We start from the raw sequence: 26408 nt of genomic DNA, 5'->3' as shown, positions 1-26408 counted from the left end.
CTTGCCTATGAAGTTCACAGCTCTGGGTTGCTCTGTGGTACTGGATGTTGATACAATATCTCTTCCTTCACCGCTGCCACCATTCGATACTATTTCTTCTTCAGCCTTGGTTACTCTGCCTCCCCCCTGGTCTGTGCACCCCCAGCTGAGGAATCAGGCTTTAAGTAAACCAATAAAATATTTATTGATAACACTAAGAATAACAAGATTACTTATAGATTTCATTGACAAGCATATGGTTTCATATGTTTCTCTTATGTTCCTAATTCCTACTATTTGCCTCAGAACTTCCAACCCAATATCTCAACAGCCACCTCTTACTCTCCACATCATCCTCCCTGTCCACAACCACCCTGTCCAACCCCCACCACGACTCAACTGTCATCCTCTCATTTATACCTTCAGCCAATCATCATCCAGCATTCTACAGCCCATCTACTCCCCCTTCTCACTCACTCCACTTACCATATTTCCTATAATAAACCTGCACTTACCATATTTACATTACATTCACATACAGGAACATCACAAGGGCTTCTTGAACTTGGATGACATCTGTCCAGGTGGCACAGGGGCCCACCCGGAGAGGAGGCATGGTTACCTGCCACACCTTGCCCAGGCCCTTGAGCAGGGCAGCTGGAGTCTGACAAAGGATGTCATTTAATTCTCACCAGTGACACAAAACCTGGATAAAAACCTAAACCAAATCACTAACCTACCCGGGATGCTGAGTACAGCAGCTTACACATAGAGCACCAAGAAAGTTCCCTCTCTCTTGGATTCAGGAGGCCTGCAGTTGTCCCTTTGTGCTGCATGAACGTGACCAACGGCAGAGGCTGAATTGCAGAGGCTGATTTGGGCAGAGGGGAGGGGTAGGTTTGCTGCCATGCCTTCTGAATGGGAGGGGGAGTATTTTAAACAGGGCACTTCAGGCGTTCAGAGCATTTCACCTTCTGGGACCAGACTTCCAGCAAGGGATGGGCTCCAAGACCTGGGTGTTCACTTAAGTGGGCCAGAAGTGAGTGTGTGGTTCAAGCCAGGCAGAGATCAATGTCCAAGGCAGCAATCGGAAAAAGGACAACAAATTTATTTTAAAAATTAAAAGGTAGATAAAGTAAAGTGTTGGCTCATAAGAACATTGAAACACATTTTAGGCCAATATCTTTATTAGGCCAATCAAAATGTCACAAAATAGTATGCAAGTTTTTGAGTTCCCCAGAACTCCTCACTGACCTGAAGGAACTTGAAAGCTTGTTTTGTAAGATTTTGGTTGGTCTAAGGGTAATGCCCTAAAATGGAGCTTTTAAAAACTTACTCTGGTTTTCTCTAAAAAGAAAAAAAAGAGGCTCACAGCAAAAGAAATCAAACAATTCAACTACAGCCTAGTTAAAATTCAAAACATTACAAAAATAGCAGTAACCACAGCCAAGAAAGAAGGCAGGCACAAAACCAAAAAAATCAGTTTGCATTAGATCAGCCAGGCCCAAAGGCCTTTCTGAAGAGCAATGTCCTAGCCTTGAGCCTAAAAGAGTGAAGGGCTGGAGCTTGATGGTGGGCCTCCCAGGAGATGGGGAGAGAGATTTCATAAAACTGGCGCCACAGCCCAAGAAGGCCCTGCACCTAATGAATTACTGCCAAGTGTCAGTCAAGCACTCATACTAGGTGGGAGCAAACTTAAGGCTAGACTTTTATTTGGCTTGGTGGACAGTAATTGGTCCTTCAAGTCAGTTGAGTAAGATGATCAGGCAGGTTGGTGCTAAAGCAGCATTTGCCAAACTCAAAGTAGGAACGGGGTTCCAGTAGAGCAGGCACCAGGTGCCAGGACATGACTTCTGGGAGCCCTGGTTCAAAAACTGGGTGTGGGGTCAGTTTTATGGAAGCTCTCTTAGTGGTGCCACTGCTGGATGGTATCCAGTTGGTGCTGACCTATGACAGGGCCTTCCAGGTGGTGGTTCTCTGTTTGTGGAATGCCAGCTCTGGTGAGGCGTGACTGCCTGCCTCATTATTAATATTCAAGAGGAATTTAAAAACATCCCTGCTCTTCCATACATTTGATGAGTGAAAGCTATTGTTCCCTGCAACCTTGAAATTATTAGCTGTGAGGATATGTAACTGTTCTAAAATATTTTTAGATATTCTTAATGTTTTTAAACATTTCAAATGTATGTGTTTGTTTTTAGCTGTACTGATTTGCTTCTTTGTTGTTGGCTGCTCTGACCTCCTTTGGGAGGAAGGCATTGCTAATAAGTACATTCAAACATACACCCCCACACCTTACGCATATGTTCTCCTAGCCATCTCTATAAAACAGCCCTGCAAGTTAGGCCAGCATTGTTACCCCCGGACTGCTGCAAAGGAGGCGGGGAGGCAGAGAGCAAGGTGGGCTTTCTGGAGGCTTCCTAGTAAGCTGAAATGGGGGATTTCCAGCCCAGTCTAGAAGCCACCCAGCCAACCTGCTGCCCAGCTCTCAAGGTGGCTCTGTGGGCTTTGCAGCCCCATACCTCTTTAAAGGGGGGCAGCTGTCATTTTGGGGTGGAGAAGTTAGAAGCCTCAACCACAGGCAATGAAGAAATGCCCCCCCATAATTCCACCCATTGGTTTCCCACCCATCTCAATACCACAGTGCTGGGCTGTACAAAGGATCGACCACCCTGTGCCGGGGGGGGGGGAACCAAACACACCTCCTTGCCCCACCCCCATGGCTCGGAGAAGTACTCAGCCTCTTATCACACGCAGACACCTTGAGTGGCCCCAACTGCTTCCAATTCAAGGAAATCATCACATGACTGGCCAAAAAGGCAAACATACTGAAGACAAACACTGGGGTGGAGATGGGGGTTCGGAGCCCTGCCTGTCCTCCAGACACCGCCTGATGGCACTCAGTGGTCTAGAAGTGAAGCAGCCAGTTCCTGCTGTCCCTTCCTCCCTTGGTCAGCAATTTGGTTCCCTATTTAAACTCTTCATTTGAGATGGAGAAAGCTTTTTGCTGCAAACAGCACCTTCAGAGGTGATTTCCAGGGGGGGGGAATGGCAGGGGGGGACAGAAAAGGGGAAGAGAGTTACTACCCCCCTTCTCTGTCCTGATTTAATGGGCAGTGCACCCAGCTGCTCTTTCTAAAAGAGAACGGACAGTTTTAAGCATGCATTTAACTTGCATGGAGAGCCAGTGTGGTGCAGCGGTTAAGGTGTTGGACTACGACCTGGGAGACCAGGGTTCGAATCCCCACACAGCCATGAAGCTCACTGGGTGACCTTGGGCCAGTCACTGCCTCTCAGCCTCAGAGGGAGGCAATGGGAAACCCCCTCTGAATACCGCTTACCACGAAGACCCAGGGTCACCATAAGTCGGAATCAACTTGAAGGCAGTCCATTTCCATTTTTAACTTGCATGTAGCTTGGCTCAGACAAACTAGTTTTGCTGCTCATAGAATATACATGCTTTTTCCCTCTGAACCACCTGCGCCATCTCTGGTCATACCATTTTGTATGTTTGTGCAGTACTCTGAAACCCTGCAAGGCCTGTTCAACTAGACAGGACAGCAAGGGGGCAGGGAGGGGGAGAGTTAAGAAATAACACCAGAAAAATGCCTTTAATTAGGGCACCTCCAGTTCTCAAGAACCGATTGTCTCTCTCAGCCCTTGGCAGAAAGTGACACTTTTAAGGCTGCCTCTGGCAGACTTTCCCACAGCAGCCTATGCCCCCCTTCTCCCACCTCCCCGGAGCACTGGAAGTTTGAGTTTGGATGCCCCCCTCAACTTGAAGTAGTGACCCTTGAGCACCCTTTTAACCACCCACTTCGGGGAAGCTGAAATACTGTATATATCTTCAACAGTGGAGTACAGATTCTCATCTGTATTAGGACTTGTGCAAAAAGCACCAGGAATTGCTAGTGTTTCCAAACTGATTGATCCAGAGTAAAAGGAGAGCTACTCTTGAATAAGCAGCACGGACAAGTTCTCAAAGAATGTTCTTATATTCATAGCCCAAAACAGACTGATCCAGTTTTGCCAGTCAAATACATTCAAGCGGTAAGGGCACTCCCTGACAAGTATGATTTTGGGGGACACCCAGATTCAGTACACACAGAGCAGTTACTTAAAGAGTTGGAGGGCAATAGAAATCTCATCCAAGGATAGAGTTATCTGACTTGGGCAGACATCAACATTGTCTTGGGTCAGCAGACTGAGTCTTCAGTGCAATTTACAAGCATCTTTCAGAAATCACCCAGTGGGACATATGGTCAAGGGCAGATGGTGTTTTCATCACCTGTGACTCCAGAGGAATGACACTGCATTCAAAACTGTGACCCCAAAACAGCAAAAGATGGGGGGCACTACTTGTGCCTCAACCTCTGTTCTGGCACTTAACCTGCTTTCCTGCATTCACATCTGGCTTAAACTCAAGACAGCCTACAGTGGCTGAATGACTCCAGCTGGAAGGTATTGGGTACATGTCCAATTGCGGCATACGGTGGCGGCCTCACAGCAGAAGTGCCAGCTCCACAGAAACTCAGGCAAGCAAAGGCCATTTCTAAAAACCTCTTTTGGTGCAAAGAATGTGGCTAGAATTTAACAAGAGGAGAGAACACAACAAAACATCATAATGAATGGTAAAAAAACCCACTCAAATCCTTTGGGTAATTAATACTGACCACTCCCCACTACCTGCACAGAAGCCAGCCAGAAAACACACCAAGGAACTTTGGGCTCACCTCCACAAGTTTCATAGCAGTGAGGCCACCTCTGAGAACGCCTTCCCCAGCCCGCACCTTTGCCACCCGAGTGTAGTTCATGCATTAAGAGGGAAGTTGTGGCTGATTTTGAGATGGTTTTAGGGTGGACAGACCACTCTTGTGGCCAGGGTGGGGCAAATGGATGGACCCTACAGCTCTGCTTTGCCCCTCCAGATTTTTTTTAAATTGCCTTTAATTTGTGAAATGACAGACAATGACAGACTCAATTTAAAGAATGACAGGAACAATTTAATAATAGGAGCCTCAGAAAAATTCGGTGAATAAGGAAGGGTGAATGCACAACAATAGCCTCATCTGGAAGAACTCCCAAAAGTCTCCTCAATCAAGACTTTCCCTGACTGAGGCTAGATTTTTCAGTCACAACCATTCTATCATTACTTAAGTAATCCTGGGGGGGGGGGGAATCAGTATTATAGTAACATGACCCTTGAAGAGTTAAATATTAGAACTTTGCATAATGGGCTAAAGTTAGACTCCACCCTTTGGACTTTCCTTGGCTTTGCTTTTCAGTTTCCGTTGTGTCCTCTACCCAGCCAGTGACACAGAAGCACGTATGTTTGCCTTCGATAAGACATAAGTGTTTGTTTATTCTGCAGTTATTATGACGAGTACAACAGGATTGGGTGTTTATTGCTAAAGGGTGAAATAAAGTGATAGCTTGGTCTGAAAAAATATCTACCCTAAGTTACCCTTTACTCTTTTAAAGCACTCACTATACTCACTTTCATAGTGGCTATTTTTTCTTCTTTTTCTTGAGTACTTGATGGCAAATGATGAAAAACTGCTGTGCACCAGGTGACTGGCTGGCCACCTAAGCTGTAACTCAAGCCTAATTGCTGATTTTCCCAGTGGGTGCAGCTCAGCATGAAGCCTTTTCAGGGTTCTGGGCAGAAAAAAAATCAACCCAGCAACCAGTAAAAAAAATCCAATTGCTTTCCACAATTAGTTTCAAATTGCTTAGTTAGTCCTTGATATAGCTAGCAGTTAAAAAGTTTCCCCTTGATTGTCCAACAGAAAGGAAAATCTAAAGGTGATGAGCAAGACTAGAAGGAGGGATCCTCAAGAAGGAGTTAACAGTTTGGTATCCCCTCGTTCACTGCATCCTTGATGTTCTTATAAAACAAGAAATATACCAGGCATTTTATTCCTGGGGCTTACACTAAATTTTCTGTTAACTTGACCTTTACATAGCCCATGATGTAAGTCAACACGCTCTCTGAATAGAGGAGGAGTGAGGAGGAAGGGCATTGTCTTTCCCTTTTCCTAGCCTGGCCCTCATGTCCTCTCCAACAGTGAATGGTGGGAGGAGGATTGGCTGGCGCTATGCCCCAACAAAAATGCCCCACCAAACAAGGCTGGCTGGCTACAGGGCTGGGATAGGCAGCCGCCTTGCAGGAAGCTTAACCCAAAGCATTTCAAAGGTCAAAAGGTTTCTTGGACAATGCCCCCAGCATGCTGGGGAGAAAAATGGTCACAGAGGCGGCGGCTGGAACTTTGGCTGCTGGGAAGCAACAAGCCAGCTGGGGAGGAAGTGGAAGCCACAGCTGAGCAGATTTGTAGACAAACACGATGCCAGAATAAATACTTGATCCAAATAGCTTCTTCATCTTGTGCTCGCTCTCTCTCTCTCTCTCTCTCTCTCTCTCTCTCTCTCTCTCTCTCTCTCTGTGTGTGTGTGTGTGTGTGTGTATGTGTGTGAAAATTTTCACATGGAAGGCTCAGTGACCTACATTAGCAAAATCCCTCCCCAAAACGACCTCCAGCCTAGGGGAAGAAATAAGAATTAGCAGGAGAGGCCTGCTTCTACCACAACCCTACAGGGTAGGAAGGGAATGCTGCTGATTCAGCACAGATCAAAATGGGAATGTTCTTATTTTTATTCATTTAAATGCAAATCTCCCACTCAACTAGCCCAAAGTCCTCAAAATGGCTTACAATGCAAAAATGAGTACTTGGGTTCAGAAATCTCCACCCAGCCATGAAGCTGAGCTGACTGACCTTGAGTCAATTCCTCCCTCTCAGCCTGATGTACCTTAAAGGATTGTGACAATCAGGTAGGGTTAGCATTATGAACACTGCTCTAAGTTTCTGGGAGAAGGGGCAGGAAAACATACATATGTACAACAAAGCAAAAACAAAACCAAGTGGGATAGGATGGCCACATTGACGCCAGACATTTATTCCACTATTATTCCCCTTTAAACAGTCATGACTTCGCCCAAGGAACCCTGGGAACTGTAGTTTGTGAAGGGTGCTGAGAGGAGACCCCTATTCCCCTCACATCAGATAAAAATTACTAAGACATAATCAAAATGATAGAGCTGCTATATATCATAGCAGGTGTAAAAGTTTGTAGCAACAGACCTCAATACATCAATCCCATTCAGAAGCTTGGGTAAAGGAATGCATATTTAGCCCTTTCCAAAAAGTAAGCAATGTCAGCACCAGACACACCTTGGGTGGTGGGGAGGGCTTCCAGGTACAGGGGGCCACCACCGAGAAGACCCTTTCCCATATCACCACACAACATGCTTCAACCTGGTGGCAAAATGCTAAGAAGGGCCTCCCTCCACCGCTGAATTTAAAGCCCAGGAAGAGTAGTATAGGTAGGATTCCTTTGAATATTTCAAGCCAAATCAACAGTAGCACCTTGAACTGGGCTCAGAAATGTATAGGCAGATTCTGCAGAAGTAGTGTTATATAGTTTCAGATGTACCATTCAACCTTCTGGCAGCCACATTCTGCACCGGTTGCAGCATCCAAACCATCTTCAAGGGAAGCTCCTTATAGAGCAATATTTTAACAATACACAACATTGAAGTTGTCTTAAATGTAGGTGACTCCCCCTGCAGTGGTTAATTCTTAAACAAGTGCTAAGGCTCAATACATGGTCTCCTTCCTGAACCAACCCAATGGTGACAAAAAGACAATCTTTACATGCTCAAAAGTGCTTTCTCCATTCTAGCAGTCTGCAGAGTGAATGGATATTAATTTAGTTAGTTTTATTTATATCCCACCCTTTATAAGAATCCCAAGGCAGGTCTTAGTGTCCAAGTTCTAACATTAGATTCTTAGACAGATCTTCATTCAATGACTATATCATATTTCCCCAGATCTTGCATACAAAAAAAATCCCATAGTTTCAGCAAAATGGCACTGGTTCTATAACCCCAATTCAGTTTGTATCCATGGTAATCAAGGTTGACACAATTAGGATAACACTTGTGGCATTCAATTGCACCCAGGTTGACTTAGTTGCATAGGAGAAAGGATCTGCCGTTGAATGCAAGTACAAGGAAACGAGTCCAACATCCAGGCCTCTCTCAGAAGATGCCCATGCCCGATGCATTAATATATCCCCAAGCCAAGCACTGAGAACAGAATCCAGAGTTAAACACTGACACTGGGTTGTGGGAAAGGGGGACAATTTCCACCACTAATCATTTATATCATCCTAATTTTAAAAAATAATTTATTTGTTTTTGCAAGTCCTTTATTGATTTCATGGTGCATACCCTCACAACAAACTTTTTAATAGTATTATTTTTTAGTTGGGCAACAGCAGATTAAAGCCCAGCTCTCCAGCCACTGAACTACCCACTGGGTCTCCTGCCCCTAGTTGAGAATCCAGAGTACCTTTCAAATGAAGGATTTTTTACATCAGTTCTGCTTGATTATGGTAGAAGTAATCCACATAGCATCTGTGAATTATTTCCCCATGTTTATGTCACCAACCAGGGGTTCCTAAAAATGTGGAGGGCTGTGACCCAGTCTCTATCCCATGCATTCACTATCCTGTTTGATGGTGTGAACCGATCAATGATCCTCATTAGAAGTGCCAAGGATGAGGTTTGCTCATAAAGCACATCGTTCAGGGTGGAAACAACAAACCTCAGCCCACCCGAGACAGCTAGTAGCTTCTCAGTGATGAAAAGGTACTCCACACGTGCTCAGAAGTTCTCTTAATTTCTGTTCCTCCTAAGTTTCAGGCTTAAAAGCTAACATTCAAAAGTAACATTTGGCTACATCAAAGCCTCAAATTAAACTCCGCCTGTCAGTTTACTTCAGTATAGAAGTTGCTTCATTCCTGGCACCAACATCAAATGAATCCCTCCCCAAGAGCCCAACTCAGCCTGGAAGATTGCTGCCCATCAACCAGATTCGTAACACCCCAAAAGCTGAAGTAAACCAGCAATTTAGGTAATTTCCCCCCGTCAGGGTTTTATTTTATTTCTTTGTTTGCAGAGAAGTTGTACAAAGAAGTTGTAGTAACCCAGTAATTTGCTGGTTGCATGTGAAAACAACAGGTCTAGAACACTAACTGATTGTGGCACAAGGTTTTGTGGCTTAGACCCCTCTCCAAAAGATGCATGACATGTTATTTGCAGTTGGCCGGTCAAGGTACATTATAAACAGGGAGGTCAGGAAACCCTGGAACACAAGACTCTGACCCATTTCTAGGCAGAGGCCAAATAGATGCAACATAAAAACAGAGCAAGTCATTGCACAACAGCCACAGCTGGCAATTGCATAGCAAGAAAGATAACTGAACTCCTGAAGAAAGGCATTTATTTTTATGCTCCCGTCACAACTGAGTCCAAAAACAATAGAATCAAATTTGCTACCAAATGCCAGTTCAGCATCTGCAGGCTGGAATCTCTCTTTGAAGGCCGTTCACTGAAATATGGGCATCTTTGACATTTGCATCAACAGCATTCTAAGGATGTGAGTACTTGAGCAAACAGCAGGGCCCCAAAAGAAGATGTCAACAAACTACACAATAATCCAGGTCCCCCACCTGCCTGACACAATCTTTGCCAAAGCTCTCTTAGCTCAGTCTGTGTAGCTTGCTTTCGCAAGTGGTCCTGCAGCTCGCAAGTCAGCACGAGGCCCTGCCAGAAGAAGCAGAAGAAGTGCCAGGCCAGGAGTCCAGTCTCTTCCAGAAAGTCCATTAAGCAACTCGCTAATGGTCTAAGACACAGTGCCAGTTGGGCCAAGTTGAGAAAAAGCAAGATCCAGCATGAGGCAGAGCTGATGCCTTTAATTTTTAAAAAGGCACCAAAACTGAAACAAAGGAGCCAGCTGGCTGGCAACGAGCAGTCCAGCCCACTTCCGTGTCACAGCTGCTGATGTGCTGTAGAATGGGGAGGGTTATATGACCAGCGAGGGGAGGGGGATAAAAGAATGTCTCCAAGCTTGTCATTAATTCCAAACAGTTGCTTCACTACTTTAGCCATGCAGGAGTTTGGTTTACACTTGATTCACCAACACCAGCTGCAGAAAGCGTGCGGAGACAGAAAAGGCATTTATGATGGGACACAAGCGCAAGCTTCTCTTCTCTCGCTCTCTCCCCGCAACATCCTTCCTATTTAAATGAACTGATTTACTCTTGTAGGCGACAGAGTTCCAGTGTTACTGCTCAATACTACAGATTTGGATAGCCAGCAAATAAAAACCCTGTGCAGGAATAAAAGGACACAACCTTCTCTTCTTACTCTAGCAACCTGGAAATGACAGTGAGTCAGGTGGAAAAGTGAAAACTGGAGGTGGACAGGCAAATAATAGACAGCTCTTGGCACCGGGCTAAACTAAACACAAAGTTCACCTTTGCAACACAAAACCACAATCAGCTGAGAGAATCTCCAAAGAAAAACTCTGGATAGCCAGGGCTGAATTTAAGCGCAGAGTGGTAAACAGCGGTAACGCAGCCGAAGCTCTGCTCACGGTCGGAGTTCGATTCCAACGGAAGGAGGAAGTCGACTCTCCAGTAAAAGGGGTTGAGGTCCACTCAGCCTTCCATCCATCCGTGGTCGATTAAATGAGTACCTGGCATATGCTGGGGGGGTAAAAAAAGGCCAGGGAAGGAACTGGCAAACCCACCCCATATATACGGTCTGCCTAGGAAACGTCGCAAGACGTCATCCTAAGAGTCGGAAACGACTCACACTACAAGTGCGGGGACACCTTTACCTTTTTTTTCTGTCCTGAATCCTATTTTAACCATGGCAGATCATTGTTGAAACATAATAGTCTTAAGGAGAAAAGAATCTCTTTACAGCTTCCAGTAACCGTACATTTGGGATTCAGGTTCAGGGCTTTCAAGACTGAGAAAATAGCAGCTCCTCCTGTTGCGGCACTACTACTATTAAGAGTCTAGGCAGTTTCAAGGCCTGATGCCTCCCATTTTGGTAAGACAATTTCCAATTTTCTCAGCCCCTGTAACTTTTTTAAAAACACTGTCGTATTTGTTCTATCATAGCTTCACAAACCAGTTGCAAAATACTGCCTCATTTAACCAAAACAAAAAACCACTTGCCCCCACTATATCAGTCATCGGTGGCACAGCAACCACCACCAAGAAAAAAAGTCTTCCACATCTCCTTCCTGGTCCCCTAGAGGCCACTCCTAAATCGCCAGAGGCGATAAGGTGACAGACAATTTACAAGCCTGGCTGTAGTGACACCGTTTCAAATGTAGGTTGCATTTAAACACCAAAGCATCAACATAGCCCCCCCCAAAGGCTTACTTTTATTTGTATTGTATTAATATTATATTGTATTTTTTCTTTGTTATGGTATATTTGTTTCGCAAATCACATTGGAACTTCCGTTGGTTGTGGGAAGCAATCCATAAATTTAATAAACGAAGCTAACTAAATTTTCAGAAGTCAAGCTATGTCGGTTTGTTTCAAGCAAGGTTTGTGTGGGGAGACTCCATAACCCACCCCGCTTACAAGGAATGGAAAGAGCAGAGGAGAAGAGACCATGACCACCTAAAGTGGGTTTCTGGACCACCCCAGGGAAGACCCAGAGCCCTGCTGGTGGCCAATAAAATAACGTCAACAGAAAAGAGAGCAAAACTAGGCTGAAACGTGTTGACTAATGCGACTCCCCAACAAGACACAATATTCTCCTGTGGTTCAAGCCAGCCAAGTAAGAAGAGCTTACTTGCAGGATCAACTCATGGAACGCAGCTGCCTCCCATCCCACCTAAGTCTTTGCCCATAAAAGGCAATCCGAAGGAACAGAGACAGCTGTCCCATCCTGAGTCTGTCTATGGGCCTATCTAGATCAGTACAGTCTACCGAGACCATGGAGGGCCACTGACAAGACTCCACATCAAGGGTCTCAGGCAGGACTCTTCCCCAGACTTCCTAGGCAATACTTGGGGCTGTCTGCATGCAATACACATGGCGTACTACAGCTCTTTCCTACTAGCCCTCCAAAAATCTGCTTCTCCTCTTTCCCTCCATGGCTGCTCCTGCACCTCTCTCTCCTGCCACACCCCAACCCTGGCTAGCCATTTATTTGCAACAGTGCACATGTATACAACTATGGACAGGAAATATGGCAGCCAAAACCACCTCTGTGGCAGCAGGTGCAGGAGGGGGAAGCAAAATTGGAAACCCACAAAACCCCTTTCCCACCATAGATAAGCAAGTGTTTGTGAATCACACGCCCTGCCCAAATCACCTCTTTTTGTTGGACCAAAATATGAGCAAAGTCACAGCAAATGCTCCTGCATTATTCTTTTTTAAATCGTAAGGCAATCAACTTTGAAAAGGCTCCGAACGTCTCCATCACTTCACAGACTGCCATGCCCTGAAAATATCTGGAAAGCATTTTGAGCCAAGCCACAATTCAGCACATGCCCAAGTAATTCACCACACTAGCCACCATGCGCACACCAGAATTGGCTATTTGTGCAAGTGCTCCCCGTCTGGCACCTGCTCCAAGAGGTCAAATGTCCATCTGCAAATTTCTCTCCTTTACCAACCTCTGGGGGAGCAGATTGAAGAAAACAGGAGCTGAAGGACGGCTGGAGCAGGAAGGGCCATTCCCATCCATCACAACTCTGGTACGAAAGGTTCACATTTAGTAGGGCCACCTGCTCCCTCCAGGCTATAGGAATACAGGAGCTTTGCACACCCATCCGTCTTTCCCCACCACCACACACAACAAAGACCCTCAGAAACTTCTAGGCACACCAGAACCTGGCAGTAGGTTCAGACAGCAGAAACAAACAAAGCCATCAGGGTGAACAGGGCCTTCTCGAGACTCCAGTGAGTCGTTTCACAACGGGTTCCCTTCCCACTTCACTCAGTTCCCTGTGCGCAGGTCACCAAAGAATGACAATAACACAGCCTTTTTTTTTAAAAAAAGGTTGTTTTTCTTATGTAAAAGAGCAAATGCATTCTAGATCCTTTTTCCTATAAAGCAGTTGCCTTCCGCTCCAGCTGGAGAGAGACCTTCATGTTTAAACTCTGACTCACACCTAACTGAGACACAGTAGGAGAAATGGACACAGGAAACAAGGTAGGACTCTGACGGGCACAGCAGGCAAAGGCCTCTCGGGAAAACACAGGTTGCTTTGCAACCTGAAAACAAAGGTGAAGTGTGGCTGACTTTCCCCTGCCCTGAAAAACAAGCTGACAGAGATAAACGGGGAAGGGAAGAGTAACTTCTCCTCTAGCCAGACTGCCAACAAGCCACCTCTAGCTGGCAACCGGTTTTCAGAGAGTTTGAGGCAGTTTGAAAAGGAAATCACTGCTGCTCATGCTGCACACACAGATCCCATACTCATCATCGGCCAACAGGATCTGCAGTTTTCAAGGTGTCTCAAAATCCTGCAACGCCTGTTTGACCAGAGGCAGTAGCAGCGAAACAAAAGAAATGCTTGTGCACAGCCTGTCAAGTGAAGCCTGTTGCAAAATTGCCTTCAGCTGGCTGTAAAACAACACTCAGTCTTCAGTCTTGGCGCACCTATTCCTTCCTATCCCAGGCACTTGCCCTCATCAGAGAACGGTGGCAGCATGCACTTCTGAGCTTGGCAGCGAAGCTGGGTCAGCTGCACTGCTCCTTTCTACACATGCTCCACAGGGAGAGGGAGAAAAAAAGTCTGTGTGTACCTTTCAGGTTGTTGAGTCCATCCAAGAACTTCCGGTACTTCTCGGTGTTCATTTGCCTGCTGAGGTGCCCTTTCAGCTGGAAAACGTTGTGACCATGGCCCAAAAGGGTCGCAAATGAATGCACAAATGCACACCGGCTCCTGGAGGTCCCAGCCAGTCTCCTGTCCTGCTCCAAGTTCACAAGCCACCACACAAGAATTGCACTTTGGTCACTCTTTAAGCAGTGATGTCACCAGGACAGCCTCCCTGTGTGACGGCCCTCTTTGTTTTCCCTTATTTGATGAGAAGTGTGCATGAAAAACCTCATTGGGTGTCAGCCAACCCCTTGCCCACACACCTCCTCCTTCTTTATGCAAACCAGCAGTGATACTGCGGAAAGGCTCCATCTGTGAGCAAATGAGAGGTGTAGGGTTCCACCACCACCACCCCGCCCCAAAACCAGACCACACATAAAGAGGCAGAGAACTGTGACAGGCCCTGCTTTTGGTTTTAAGGGAGAACTGACACAGCTGGAGAAAATATGTAGGCATGCGGAGGGAGAAAGACTTCGTCCAAACATGAAGTGGTATTTTAAAGAAGTTCTTCAGAAGAACCAAGCAGTGAGGCACAAATACAACTGGATATTCTAAATGCAAAAGAAAGGGGGGGATGAAGTACCACCACAATGCGTAGTATTTCTTTTTTTAATTCATTTTTATGAGATTTTAAAATGATAAATCCAAAAGTATGGCATAGATGTATTTCAATGAATATGTAATACAATAGAGCCATTGCATCATTTTATCAAAAAACGAAAAAGCTGGATTATCCCCATATTAAAGATCTCACATGGTGTCCAACTCAACCTTAAATTAGTATTCCTATAATTTATTTCAGTGCTCAGCAATCCTTATGGCAACACAGACCTGGTTCACAAATAACACTAAGTTATATGTCTCCGAGAAGGGAGCCAGTGTCATCGATTATATTATCGGGACACCTTCCATTACCTCCTTTATTCATAGCATGACTTTAGAGGATAGAATAGAAAGTGTCCATCTTCCGTTAAAACTTAAACTCTACTCACAAAACTGTCGTCCCATTGTCAAGTCAGACTCCCATATGCTTGGACATTTACAGGGGTTTAGACACCTTAAATGGTCCTTGGAAATCGGTACTAGCATGGACCAGATGTTGCTATCGGATAAACTTCTCCATCTTCGCTCCATGGCTGTCAAATCCCCAGGGCACATTCCCCAGATTTATCAAGACATAATCAGTGCAATCAGACCTCTTGCCACCTCAAACCTGGTTGGTAAATCTCCGCGTAGCCCCCAATCTTGGTATGATGGGGAATGCAGAGCCAAGAAAAGGGAACTTCGCCATCTAACCAGAGCGGTAGTCCGTAATGGCTCAGCCAAGTCCATCTCCCTTCTACAACAAAGCCGGAGAGATTATAAATCTCTACTCGGGGGGGGGGAAAAGGTCCTTCTATGTCAACAATTAGAAAGCCCTGGCCCTTGCTCTGAGGGAAGGGAATGACCCTAAATTTTGGGAAATGATCCAAAGTGGACTGTCATGTTCCGATTACAGGGTAGCCCCACCGATCCTACCTGAAACATGGGTTTCTCACTAAGTTATAGGTTATTAAACCATGGTTTGTTTGATCGTTCAAAGCCTGCCCAACAGCTGTCAAACCACAATCTGAAGCCATGGTTTGTTATTGGTTTACAAACCTTAGATTATTTTAACTATGGCTCAGCATTAAATGCAAACCCAACAGCCTCCCTTAGTCATGGTTTATGATTAATTAATGGTTCCTTAATCATAGTTTGGCTGCCCCACGCCAGCTACAAAGGCAGAAAGTGGAAAACAAAACAAACTTTGGAGAAACATGCCATAGCTTGTTAAATAATCTGTAGGACAACTCCTAGATAACTTGTGGTTTGTTAAACAAACTATGGCTTAGTATTACATTGTGAGCCAACGTAAGGTAGATCAGTACTATCTCCCTCCCACTGCAGTTGGGTGGTGGGGGCAGAGGACAAGTTGAGAGGAGAGCCTTGCATAAGGCTACCTGTTGAATGTATGACTGTTGTGAGATCTGAACCAGATTTTTCATAGTCTGCACATGCACACACTAAATTTTGCTATTACTTTGTGTTCTGATGGGGTGAATCAATAAAATTTATTTATTTATTTATTGTTTGATTTATATCCCGCCCTTCCTCCCAGCAGCAGCCCAGGGCGGCAAACAAAAGCACTAAAAACACTTTAAAACATAATAAAAACAGACTTTAAAATACATTAGAACAAAACAACTTTTAAAACATTTTTAAAAGCTTTGAAGACATATTAAAAAAAGGTTAAAAAACATTTTAAAAAAAAGGTTTAAAAACATATTAAAAAGCAATTCCAACACAGAGGCAGACTGGGATAGGTCTCAACTTAAAAGGCTTGCTGAAAGAAGAAAGTCTCCAAAAGGAGCCGAAAAGATAACAGAGATGACGCCTGCCTACTATTTAAGGGGAGGGAATTCCACAGGGTAGGTGCTGCCACGCTAAAGGTCCGTTTCCTATGTTGTGCGGAACGGACCTCCTGATAAGACGGTATCTGCAGGAGCCCCTCACCTGCAGAGCGCAGTGATCAACTGGGTATATAAGGGGTAAGACAGTCTTTCAGGTATCCTGGTCTCAAGCGGTATAGGGCTTTGTACACCAAAACTAGAACCTTGAACTTGGCCCTGTATCAAATGGGCAGCCAGTGCAATTCTTTCAGTAGCGAGATGACATGTTGCCGATACCCTGCCCCAGTGAGCAGTCTCGCCACCACATTTTGCACCAGCTGCAGCTTCCGGACCAACCTCAAAGGCAGCCCCACACAGAGCTCATTACAGTAATCCAGCCTGGAGGTTACCAGTGTGTGGACAACAGTGGTCAGGCTATCCTGGTCCACAAACGGCCGCAGCTGTCTTATCAGTCGAAGCTGGTAAAAGGCACTCCTAGCCACTGAGGTCACCTGAGCCTCTAGCAACAAAAATGGATCCAGGAGCACGCCCAGACTACGGACCTGCTCTTTCAGAGGGAGTACGACCTCATCCAAAGCACGAAACTGACCAATTATCTGAACCCGGGAACCACCAACCCACAGCGCCTCCGTCTTGCTAGGATTCAGACTGTTCATTGGCCCTCATCCAGCCCACCATCGAGACCAGGCAGCGGTCCAGGGCTTGCACAGCCTCTCCCGGTTCAGATGTTACTGAGAAACAGAACTGGGTATTGTCAGCATACTGCTGACACCTCGCCCCAAATCTCCTGATGACCACTCCCAAGGGCTTCATATAGATGTTAAACAGCATGGGGGACAAGATGGTACCCTGCGGCATCCCACAGCACAACTGCCAGGGGGCCAAAAGACAGTCACCCAATGCTATTCTCTGAAAACAACCTTGGAGATAGGATCGGAACCACTGTAAAACAGTGCCTCCCATACCCATTTCACCAAGTCGACCCAGAAGGATACCATGGTCAATGGTATCAAAAGCCGTTGAGAGATCAAGTAAGACCTGGCTCTTCAGGCAGGCTTTTGGGGTGGGCTAGATTTTATTATCTTGTGTCCAGATTTTTAATGTTTATTGTATCTGTATGCTTATTTTGTACGTCATCCAGAATGGCTGGATAGCCAGCCAGATGGGCAACTAAGAAATTCAATAAATAAAATAAATAATAAGAGTAACAGGGTTGCACCCCCCTGTCCTTCTCCCGATAAAGGTCATCCATCAGGGCAACCAAGGCCGATTCAGTCCCATAACCAAGCCTGAACCCAGACTGGAACGGGTCAAAATAATCTGTTTCATCCAAAGAGTACTTGCAATTGCTGCTCCACAACCCTCTCATTCACCTTTCCTAAGATGGGGGTATTTGCCACCAGTCGGTAACTGTTGCAGACCAATAGGTCCAGGGTGGGCTTTTTCAGGAATGGTTGGATAACCGCCTCTTTCAGGGTGGCTGGAACCACTCTCTTGCGCAATGATGCGTAGACCACACCCTGGATCCACTTGGTCAGACCCTCTCAGCAAGCTTTAATAAGCCAAGAAGGGCAAGAGTCAAGAGGACACATTGCTGGCCGCATCATTGCAAGCACCTTGTCTACGTCATCAGGCCGCATCAACTGAAACCGTTCCCAAGAAGTTGCAACAGACATTACAGTACACTGGACACCTCATTGGGGACTACAGTAGATGTGGATAGGGCATCAAGACTGCTACGGAGGCGAGCAACTTTACCCCCAAAGTGCCTTGCAAACAGTTCACAGTGGGCCTCCGAAGGGTCTAAAACTCAATTTCCTGGAGTTGATATCAACAGACTCTTGACAATATGGAAAAGCTCCACTGAACAGCTACTTGAGGATGCGATGGAGGAAGAGAAGTGGGCCTTCTTCACCGCCCTCACCGCCATACAGTAGGCATGGTTATGATGGTTTACTTGTGCCTGATCAACCTCACAGCACATGTTTTGCCACTTGAGCTCTAGCCGTCATCCAGCCAGTTTCATTGCCCTTAGCTCATTGGTGTACCAAGGTGCAAACCGGGCTCCACAATGTCGGAGAAGGCTCTCGGGGGCAACTGTATCAAGAGCCTGACGCACCTCGCTCTTCCACAGCGTGACAAGGGCTTCAACAGGGTCACCTGCTCTATCTACTGGGAACTCCCCAGGGCATCTAGGAATCCTATGGATTCCATTAGTCTCCAGATGGACCATCTTAATCTGTCCACCACCCCTGCAGGGAAGGATCGGAGCCACAAGTCTAAACATCACCAAGAAGTGGCTTGACCATGACAATGGGGTGACATCCACCACCACCCCCATCTCCAGACCACCCCTTCCTCCATCTGGAGCAAAAACTAAGTCAAGGGTGCACCCTGCCCTATGCGTTGGGCCAGTGGCAACTTGAGACAGCCCCATGGTCATCGTGGAGGCCATGAAGTCCCCAGCTGGAACGCTAGAGGCAGCCTCAGGATGGACACTGAAATCACCCAGGACTATCTTTCTGGGCTCCTCCAATATCACAGCCGAGACGTCCTCTGCCAGCTCAGTCAGAGAAGCTGCCAGGCAGCAGGGTGGGCGGTACACCAGCAGTAATCCCAGTTTCCTGTCTCCTTGGCCCAACACCAGGTGCAGGCCCTCACAGCCAGCTCTAAGACAGAGTGGTTTCCTGGTGACAGAGATGGAAGTTCTTTAGACCACAGGAACTCCTCCCCCTCCCGTCCCTGCAGCCTGTTCTGGTGTTGCACCAGGAATCCAGGTGGGCAAAGCTGGGTCAGATCAACTCCTCCCAGCTCACCCACCCAAGTCTTGGTAATGCACATCAAATCGGCACCTTCATCCATGATCAAATCATGGATGAGTGTGGTCTTATTGTGTACCTATCTGGCCATTTGTGTACCAAATTTATGGCCCTTTGAGATGTTTCAGCAGAATCTAAAAAGCCTTTGGCATGGACAGATGGGATGCTAGAGATAGATGAGATATGTACAAGTAAGCAGTAGTCAAAAGGTATGTGAATTGTTTCCCATCTGTTTGGATATTGGCAGCTATACTTCTGAAGAATTCTCACATCATATTCATTCCTCACACATGCATGGCTAAAACCCCAAATGTCACAGGAGTCGCTATGGTTTCAAATAAACCACATCATGGTTAGAAGTCACAGACTTTTGCAACACGTGTGAAGCGGCAGGGGCTTGTGGAGATGCAGTCTGCAGATCTGCCTGTGGGTAGAGACCAGAAGCCACCCAGTTCCACAACATAAGTAGCATGGCTTTGCAGTTAAATGATGATGAACCATGAGGATGGAGTCACAGCTGAGTGAACTGCCATCTCCCACAAGCCCAAATCATCAAATGTGGGATGCACTGGCTGAAAGCAAATAATTTAAGGTAATTAATCTGGACCATTCAGCTTTAGCAAAAAGACTTTATTTGTATAATTTTGCATATAATATTATGTTGTTAGAAAAAAGGAGTCCGAGATGCAGAATGAGTGTGCTGAACACTTGCAGGTTATTTGTAGTCTTCACTGATTACATTTTGCAGCACAGCAAATGCTACCAAACATCTGCATCAATTCCCAGCCTGGACATTCCTATATGTTTTCTCTAAAATGCTTTCCCTGGATTTCTCTAGAAAGAAAAGGTGAAGAGGGCAGGGAAGTTTAATTTTACAGTATTAAATATATCAGTCCCTTCCCACAACAGATGGAAGGTCCTATGCAATTTAAAATAACAATAAATATTAATGTAATAAATAACAAAAATAATACAAAAACAAACAAAATGCAGTTTTCAGCCAAAAATGCATCGAATGTTTAAAAAGGCCACCCACCCATCCAACACAGGAATGAATGCCTAACAGCCATCAAAGCCAGGTTGCAAATGCCCAGGAAAAATCTCTTTTCTTATTTTTTGTCTGGTGCCAAAAAGATGACAATGTCAACACCAGACAAGTTTTCCTGGGGAGAGTATTCCATAGCTGAGGCTCCCACAGAAAGCCCCCGTTCTCTTCTTGCTCCTCACCAGACATCTCTTGGTGGGGGCACACAGAGAAAGGCCTCATACAGGGAAAGGTGGTTTTTGAGATATTAGGGTCCTGAATTACGGAAGGCTTTATATAGCTAAAATCCAGCTCTGTTAACTACAAACTCTCAGCACTCTCACATTAGCAAAACCCAGAAGGACCTATCCACTTGCATGCAACCATGCCACAATGCTCAGCCACGTCTTAGCACATAATTAGATCATAGACAAGTACATAAGCTCCAACCTATATGGCTGCAATGTAGAATGGCTACAGAGCAGCCCACCTTGGCTTCCCTCTTTGCATATTTATGTTAGCCCTCTTTTCCCACCACTTGCTTGAAGGCAATTCTTGCTTGCACACAAATGGCAAAGTCATTACAAAACAGAAAGAGACTACTTGTTTTTCAGAAGGATTTTTGGCCGGGAATAACAGCCTAATAGGTGATCCAAGTGGAATGTGACTGGGTGGAATCCACAGAGCATTTCTCCCTTGCATAACTATGGCCCTCTAAGCCCCGCAAATGGATTTTAAAAGTGAAGGTTGATTGTATAATATTTAACCACAGAGGGGGATTTTTTTTTGGCCATTTATTGACATATGCAAAATGTAGGCTGCAGAATTTAGTTAAAGAGTTGGGGGATAGCTTTGTACAGTCCTGCCTGCACCCACCAACAGAGTCCACATTCCACCCACTGGCCTCTCCTCTTTGCTCCTACAGCCTCCTTCTGTCATTGATTTCCTGCAACGTGAGAGCTCCCGACCAGCCTCCTACTCTTCCAAAGAACCAACTCACTCCACAGAGCCTCCCACGACAGTAGCCTTAGCAATGACAGCCAAGGTTTCCATACCATGGACTGCTGAATGCTCTCTGGGGGAGGGCGGCTGAACCTTGCAGGGAACAGGCTTGACCCACTTTGCTGGGAATGAAATGCCAAAGGTGCAGCTTTCCTCTCCCACACAGAAGCAGCCTTCGAAGCTGAAGAGTCCCAAGAGGCAGAAGGTTGTTGGGGGTGTTCTGAAAAGCAGCTGTGGGTACAGCCAGACCTCCTTCTTCAAACTACCAATGCAAAGCACTGCTGACCTACACACTATTTTTATACTCCAGAACCAGTTGTACTGCAAAGGCACTGAATGTTATCGCACTTCCTCCTTTTTCCTTCTCTCCCAAAGCAATTTCCTCCCCTTTTCCTCCATTACTGCCCAGTGCAAAGTGGGCTAGACTGGAAAGATAACAGGAGGAACCAACATAGCAACAGCTCTAGCAAGACACAGAACAGAGTAGCAAAACATAAACCTTTGCAAATTCCAGCAGCAGTTAAAAATGAGGATCCCACATTCTGTCCAAGCTGGGGGAGATTTGCCAGGACTGCAGAGCAAACATCCAAAGACTGGAGCTCCAGTTTACAGAGACAAATCTCACCAGGACACAAGCAAAGAGCTATCAGCCCAAGGAATGGTGTGGGACATCCAACCTAGAAGATCTACCCTCAGCACAGCTCCAGTTGTAAAGGGCACAAGCTGTGGTTTCTCAACCATGCTGTCACTCAGCACATGGTCAGAGATATTCTTTTTTACTGCATGTACAGCAGATCTTGACAAATGCATATGGCCCTTATCCCATGTTTGCCAAGATAAGAATTTTGGGAGGGGGGCACTTACAGGACAAGATTAGGGGTGACCCTCCTATATCTGCAGATTTTCTCCTACAACGATTTATTTAAATTGTGTCCCACTTTTCTTTTATGAATAAACAAAGTGGTTAAATATTAAAAGCAAGAACAAATTTTTAAAAAACACAAGGAAGGGGAGGGGTTGCACACCAGCCATAATAACCAGCAACACTAAAAATTAACAGCAAAGCAAACAAAATCCCACTCCCAAGCAACTTCAACTGGTTCAAAAGTCCATTCCATCTCATTTCCACATTAACCTGTAATTTAAAAAAAATCCTCACACAAATTTATATTTACATGCACATTTAAATTTAAAATGTTTATCTCAAAAACAACAAAAAGACTAGTGGCACTTAAAGATTAACAAAGTTATTTTGGCATATGCCTTCATGGACTACAGCCCACATCATTAGATACCATATATCATCTCAGTGCATTCATTTCTAAAATGTTTTATCCTAAAGCATACCTTTAAGCATCTTCGTACATTTTTTTTTCATTTGTAAATACCTTTCTTGCTCCAAGAACTATAGAACAAAACTTGGAGAAATGGAAAATCTAAATAATAAAATACACTCTGTCTATTAGTCCGGGAGGTGCAAATTATGTTGGTTCGTGTGACAAATTTGGACTGAATGGAATTCTCTCCATCTCTGTACATAAGAGTGGTGCCATCTGCTCTGGTAGACTATTTTCAAAAGATTTTTAAATTGGCCTTATCATGTAGATATCAGGGTGATGCACAAAATAAGACCAACAAAGTCAAGTCAGTGGGGGCACATGGAGCAAGGCCTCAGATGCTGGATGGGATGCAGATGAAGTGGTACATAAGGGGAAACTCAGGGCATTGCCAGACTGTCACTGTTTTCAGATGGGATTCAATCGCATACTAGCAAATTTGTGCAATAGTCGATTGCGAGGTCTACAAACCCACTTCCCCAAAAGATCAGATTTTTTATTATGAAAATGAAGGGGAAATGCACTGAAAGGTGTGGAATAACTTCTGCTTTGATGCAACATCATCTAACCTCCCCTCAAACAAACTAGGATTGATCATCAAATAGCCAATGTTGTCTGATCTGTTTGAAAACAAATCAGAATGAATGCTCAATAACAGGTCATCTGGAAGCTCTCACAGTCCTTAAGATATTTGGATGCAAAGATGTTTAGTGCTTTAAAAAATAAGGAGTTACACCTCGAAGTGAGCATGGAAATAAAACAGGCAATTCCCTCTTCCTAGGCTGGTTTTACACCATCAAGACTCACTTCTGGAGCCCTGCTTGTAGGGGACAAAGTATCTGCAGGAGAAACATAGTGGGCAGGGAAGAATAAAGCCCCCCTTCCCTCCCCACCAGACTTTCCCTGCAAAAGCATTGAGTTTCAAGAGGAAGAAGAAGTTGGGAACTCCTGCACTTCCTTTGCGGCATCTGGCCCGGCCCTTAAATGCCAAGGATGAGGCCTGAAACATGGGAAGATATGTTCTGGAGCCAACTCATTCTTGAATTATATTTTGACATTTTGTTAGAGAGAGGACATCCAAAGCAGCTTACAAAAAATGGGAGAAAATAAAATAAATAAAATAAAGTCCTACTCAAAGTTCCAAAATAGGGGATTCAGAAATCCAAGTGCCTCTGAGGATATGCAAACAGCATGCTTATCTTGCCACCGGACAACCACAGATTAAGCATACCTATCCACTGAAATACAACATGTGCAGGGAATGTGTGTTTTCAGGGCTGGCACCAAAGGGTGGCCAGTTTGGGCCTGGCCAAGAGCCCCCAAGGCCCAGAAGGGGCTCTAAAGGGCCCCTCCTTAGGGTGCAAAGGTAGTGCTCCTGTTCCATGATCCACAACAACGTTGGCTCCCAACCCTGCTGCGGATCACAGAAAGGGAGCTCCCAGGCACCCCCCAATCCAATCAGCATAGGATTCAATAAGCCCACTTGCCCCACTACCTCTCCCATTCCTGTGAATGCTGTACACACCTTCCTGCCATCAACCAAGATAGTGGTGTAGGCTTCCCTAAGGGGCTGACGCTCCCACCACCATCTCGGTTGAGTGCATAACGCACATGACACAATCACAGGAACGGGAGAGGTAGGTGGGACATGTGGGCAGGCTTATTAGCCCCGTGCCACCTGTATGGGGGGTTGGATTATGGTACCATGGGCCAAGGGTAGGCTAGTGCCCAAGGGCCCAGTCATGCCTGGTGCCAGCCCTGTGTGTTTTAAAATGATATTTCATAAGAAGAGACATAAACGGCAAACAGGGCCTGATCAACAAGAGAACTCACAAAAGGAGAGCAGCACCCAACGGCCACCCGATCCGTTTCCTTTACAGTACTGCAAAAGCAGCATCGGACGCCAGTTGCTGCTTCTTGTCTGAGCAACAGCTGTTTGCCCAGGAATCCAAGAGGCACAATCGTTCCTCTGGTGCCCAAAGATCACTTTGCTAAAAAGCAGGTGCTGGGTTAAGGGAAGCTATCCTGTTCTATTACCACAAACCCTATCTTGCACACGTTCCATGCCATAACTGGGTGCTATTCAGCTAATTCCCGTTCTCTCTGCTTTGGTGTAGTTTGGTGAAAGGACTTTTGAGCATGCACAGAGGCAGAGTGTACCTCCAGTCTCACTATTTTCAAGAGGGATTCAAATGCATACCAGAACTTTAGGTCTGTGCAGTTAAAAGTGGATTAAAGCAACAACTCTACTTCTTTAAAAAAAAAAAAAAAGGACTTCTTGTGGTTTGGGAAGTGACAGGGAAATGCACTGAAAATGTGGGATGAACAAATTACGGACAGGAAGACATCTAAACACTTTGCAAGCAAATAAGGATGAATGCACGATGAACGCTCACTGCCATATAACCACCCCATAAAACAGATCAGAACCAGTATGGTGTAGTGGTTAGAGTGTTGGACTAGGACTTGGGAGACCAGGGTTCAAATCCCCATGCAGCCATGAAGCTCACTGGGTGACCTTGGCCCAGTCACTGCCTCTCAGCCTAACCTACCTCACAGGGTTGTTGTAGGGATTAAATGAGATGGGGGGAAACCATGCTAGTATGCCACCTTAAACTCCTTGGAGAAAAGGTGGGCTATAAATGCAATAAATAATACCAATACTAATAATATAACCTCTGCATAAGCTTTATGCAAGGAAATCAGGATGAGCGCTGATTAAACAGATAGTCTAGAGGAGCCAAAAAACCACCAGCCTTGGGGTTAGGAAGGAGCTGCCATCCCAGCACCAAAACAGATCGCACGCCCAGTGACCAGAGGTGACGGGAGGCAGCGTTCCCAACAGTTTGTGGATCAGCTCGCTGGCCAGAGTCCTCTCTGTAAGCATCTGCCTGCAGCACACCAGCTCTCTTGTTTCTGGCATACTGCAGTCTGGGTCCAGACTTGGGAGCAGGCAGGGTGATTGTGGTGGGGTTGACTACTGAGCAGATGGCCCTTGCCTGCAAAAGGAGGGATTAAAATCCAGCCCAGATTTCCCCCACCCCAGGAACAGTTGCTTCGGGCCACCAGTGGAGACGGGAGCCAAAAATGGCACAGGTCCATGCCTGCACGCTGGCTAAGCACCCTGGGAATCTGTGTTAGAGAATGGCAAAGAGGGAAAGGTCAACACAAGGCAGAGACTGAAGGAGATGCATTCTTCCCCCCCCCACCAGCCACCCCCAAACCGGGGTCCTTCTATTGGAATGACACCACAGAGAGAGAGAGAGAGAGAGAGAGAGAGAGAGAGAGCAGTCAATGAAACTCTTCAGGCCCAGAGCGCAATACCCTCGCCCAAATAAAAACTCGTCACCCTTTTGAATTTCACCAAGTGAAACCCAGAGGATCAGTCCACGGGTCTCTCATTCACGGTATTGTCTGCTCTGACTGCCACGGGCTCGAGGTGTGTGACTAACAACCACAGTTCCCCACATGCAACATGGGAGTGATATGACCAAACCTCACAGAGCCTTCACAACAGGGTGCATCTGAACAGCCAACAGCACCACACCTGCAGCTACTAGCGTGCCTCCTCTTTTTCCTTAAGTGGATTTTCCTTGCAAATTAAATCATTTTAAGTTATTGTCCGTGTTTTTAGTGTAACAACACAGGGGGGGGGAGCAGCCAAGGTTGCATGGAAGCCAGCAGACAACAAGGCCAGACACCACAAGAACAAACAGGTAGAGGATTTTCTATGTCCAAAGATCAACCAAACTTCACACTGGGGAGAAAGTGTGGCCCCGTGGACAGTGATGTCGGCTTTGCTCTAGGAAATGTGGATTCAAGTCCCCACCTCAATCATGAACTTATTGAATCTCACCTTCCCAACTATAAAATAGAACACCGCCCTACCATCTGAATTTAATTCTTTATTTAAGAGATTTCTATACTGTCCTTCACCAAAATGGTCAGAGAGCTGTTTGTTTACGTAAACAAAAACATTAAGAATCATTCTCATAAATTGCATAAATGACAGAGTTTGTAGCATTATAAAAGTGGCTTAACTCAATCAGTTTCTAAAA

General features: G+C 45.6%; 1 protein-coding gene across 15 annotated transcripts in view; it reads right to left on the bottom strand.

The window, feature by feature from the left end:
• The window catches only part of MACF1 (microtubule actin crosslinking factor 1), a 383383-nt gene that overhangs the window by 319994 nt on the left and 36981 nt on the right, over positions 1-26408 (bottom strand). The window contains exon 1 of one of the 15 annotated variants that reach the window (XM_061597836.1): positions 13663-13835. The exons of the other annotated variants lie outside the window; for them this stretch is intronic. Coding sequence (XP_061453820.1) covers positions 13663-13714 — 52 coding nt within the window. The 5' untranslated portion in view covers positions 13715-13835. Of the gene's footprint in view, positions 1-13662; positions 13836-26408 lie in introns of those variants that run through there. 15 annotated transcript variants of the gene reach the window in all.

The sequence above is a fragment of the Rhineura floridana genome, chromosome 15 (assembly GCF_030035675.1).
Source record: "Rhineura floridana isolate rRhiFlo1 chromosome 15, rRhiFlo1.hap2, whole genome shotgun sequence".
Classification (NCBI taxonomy): Eukaryota; Metazoa; Chordata; class Lepidosauria; order Squamata; family Rhineuridae; genus Rhineura; species Rhineura floridana.
This window is presented reverse-complemented; position numbering and strand designations above follow the sequence as displayed.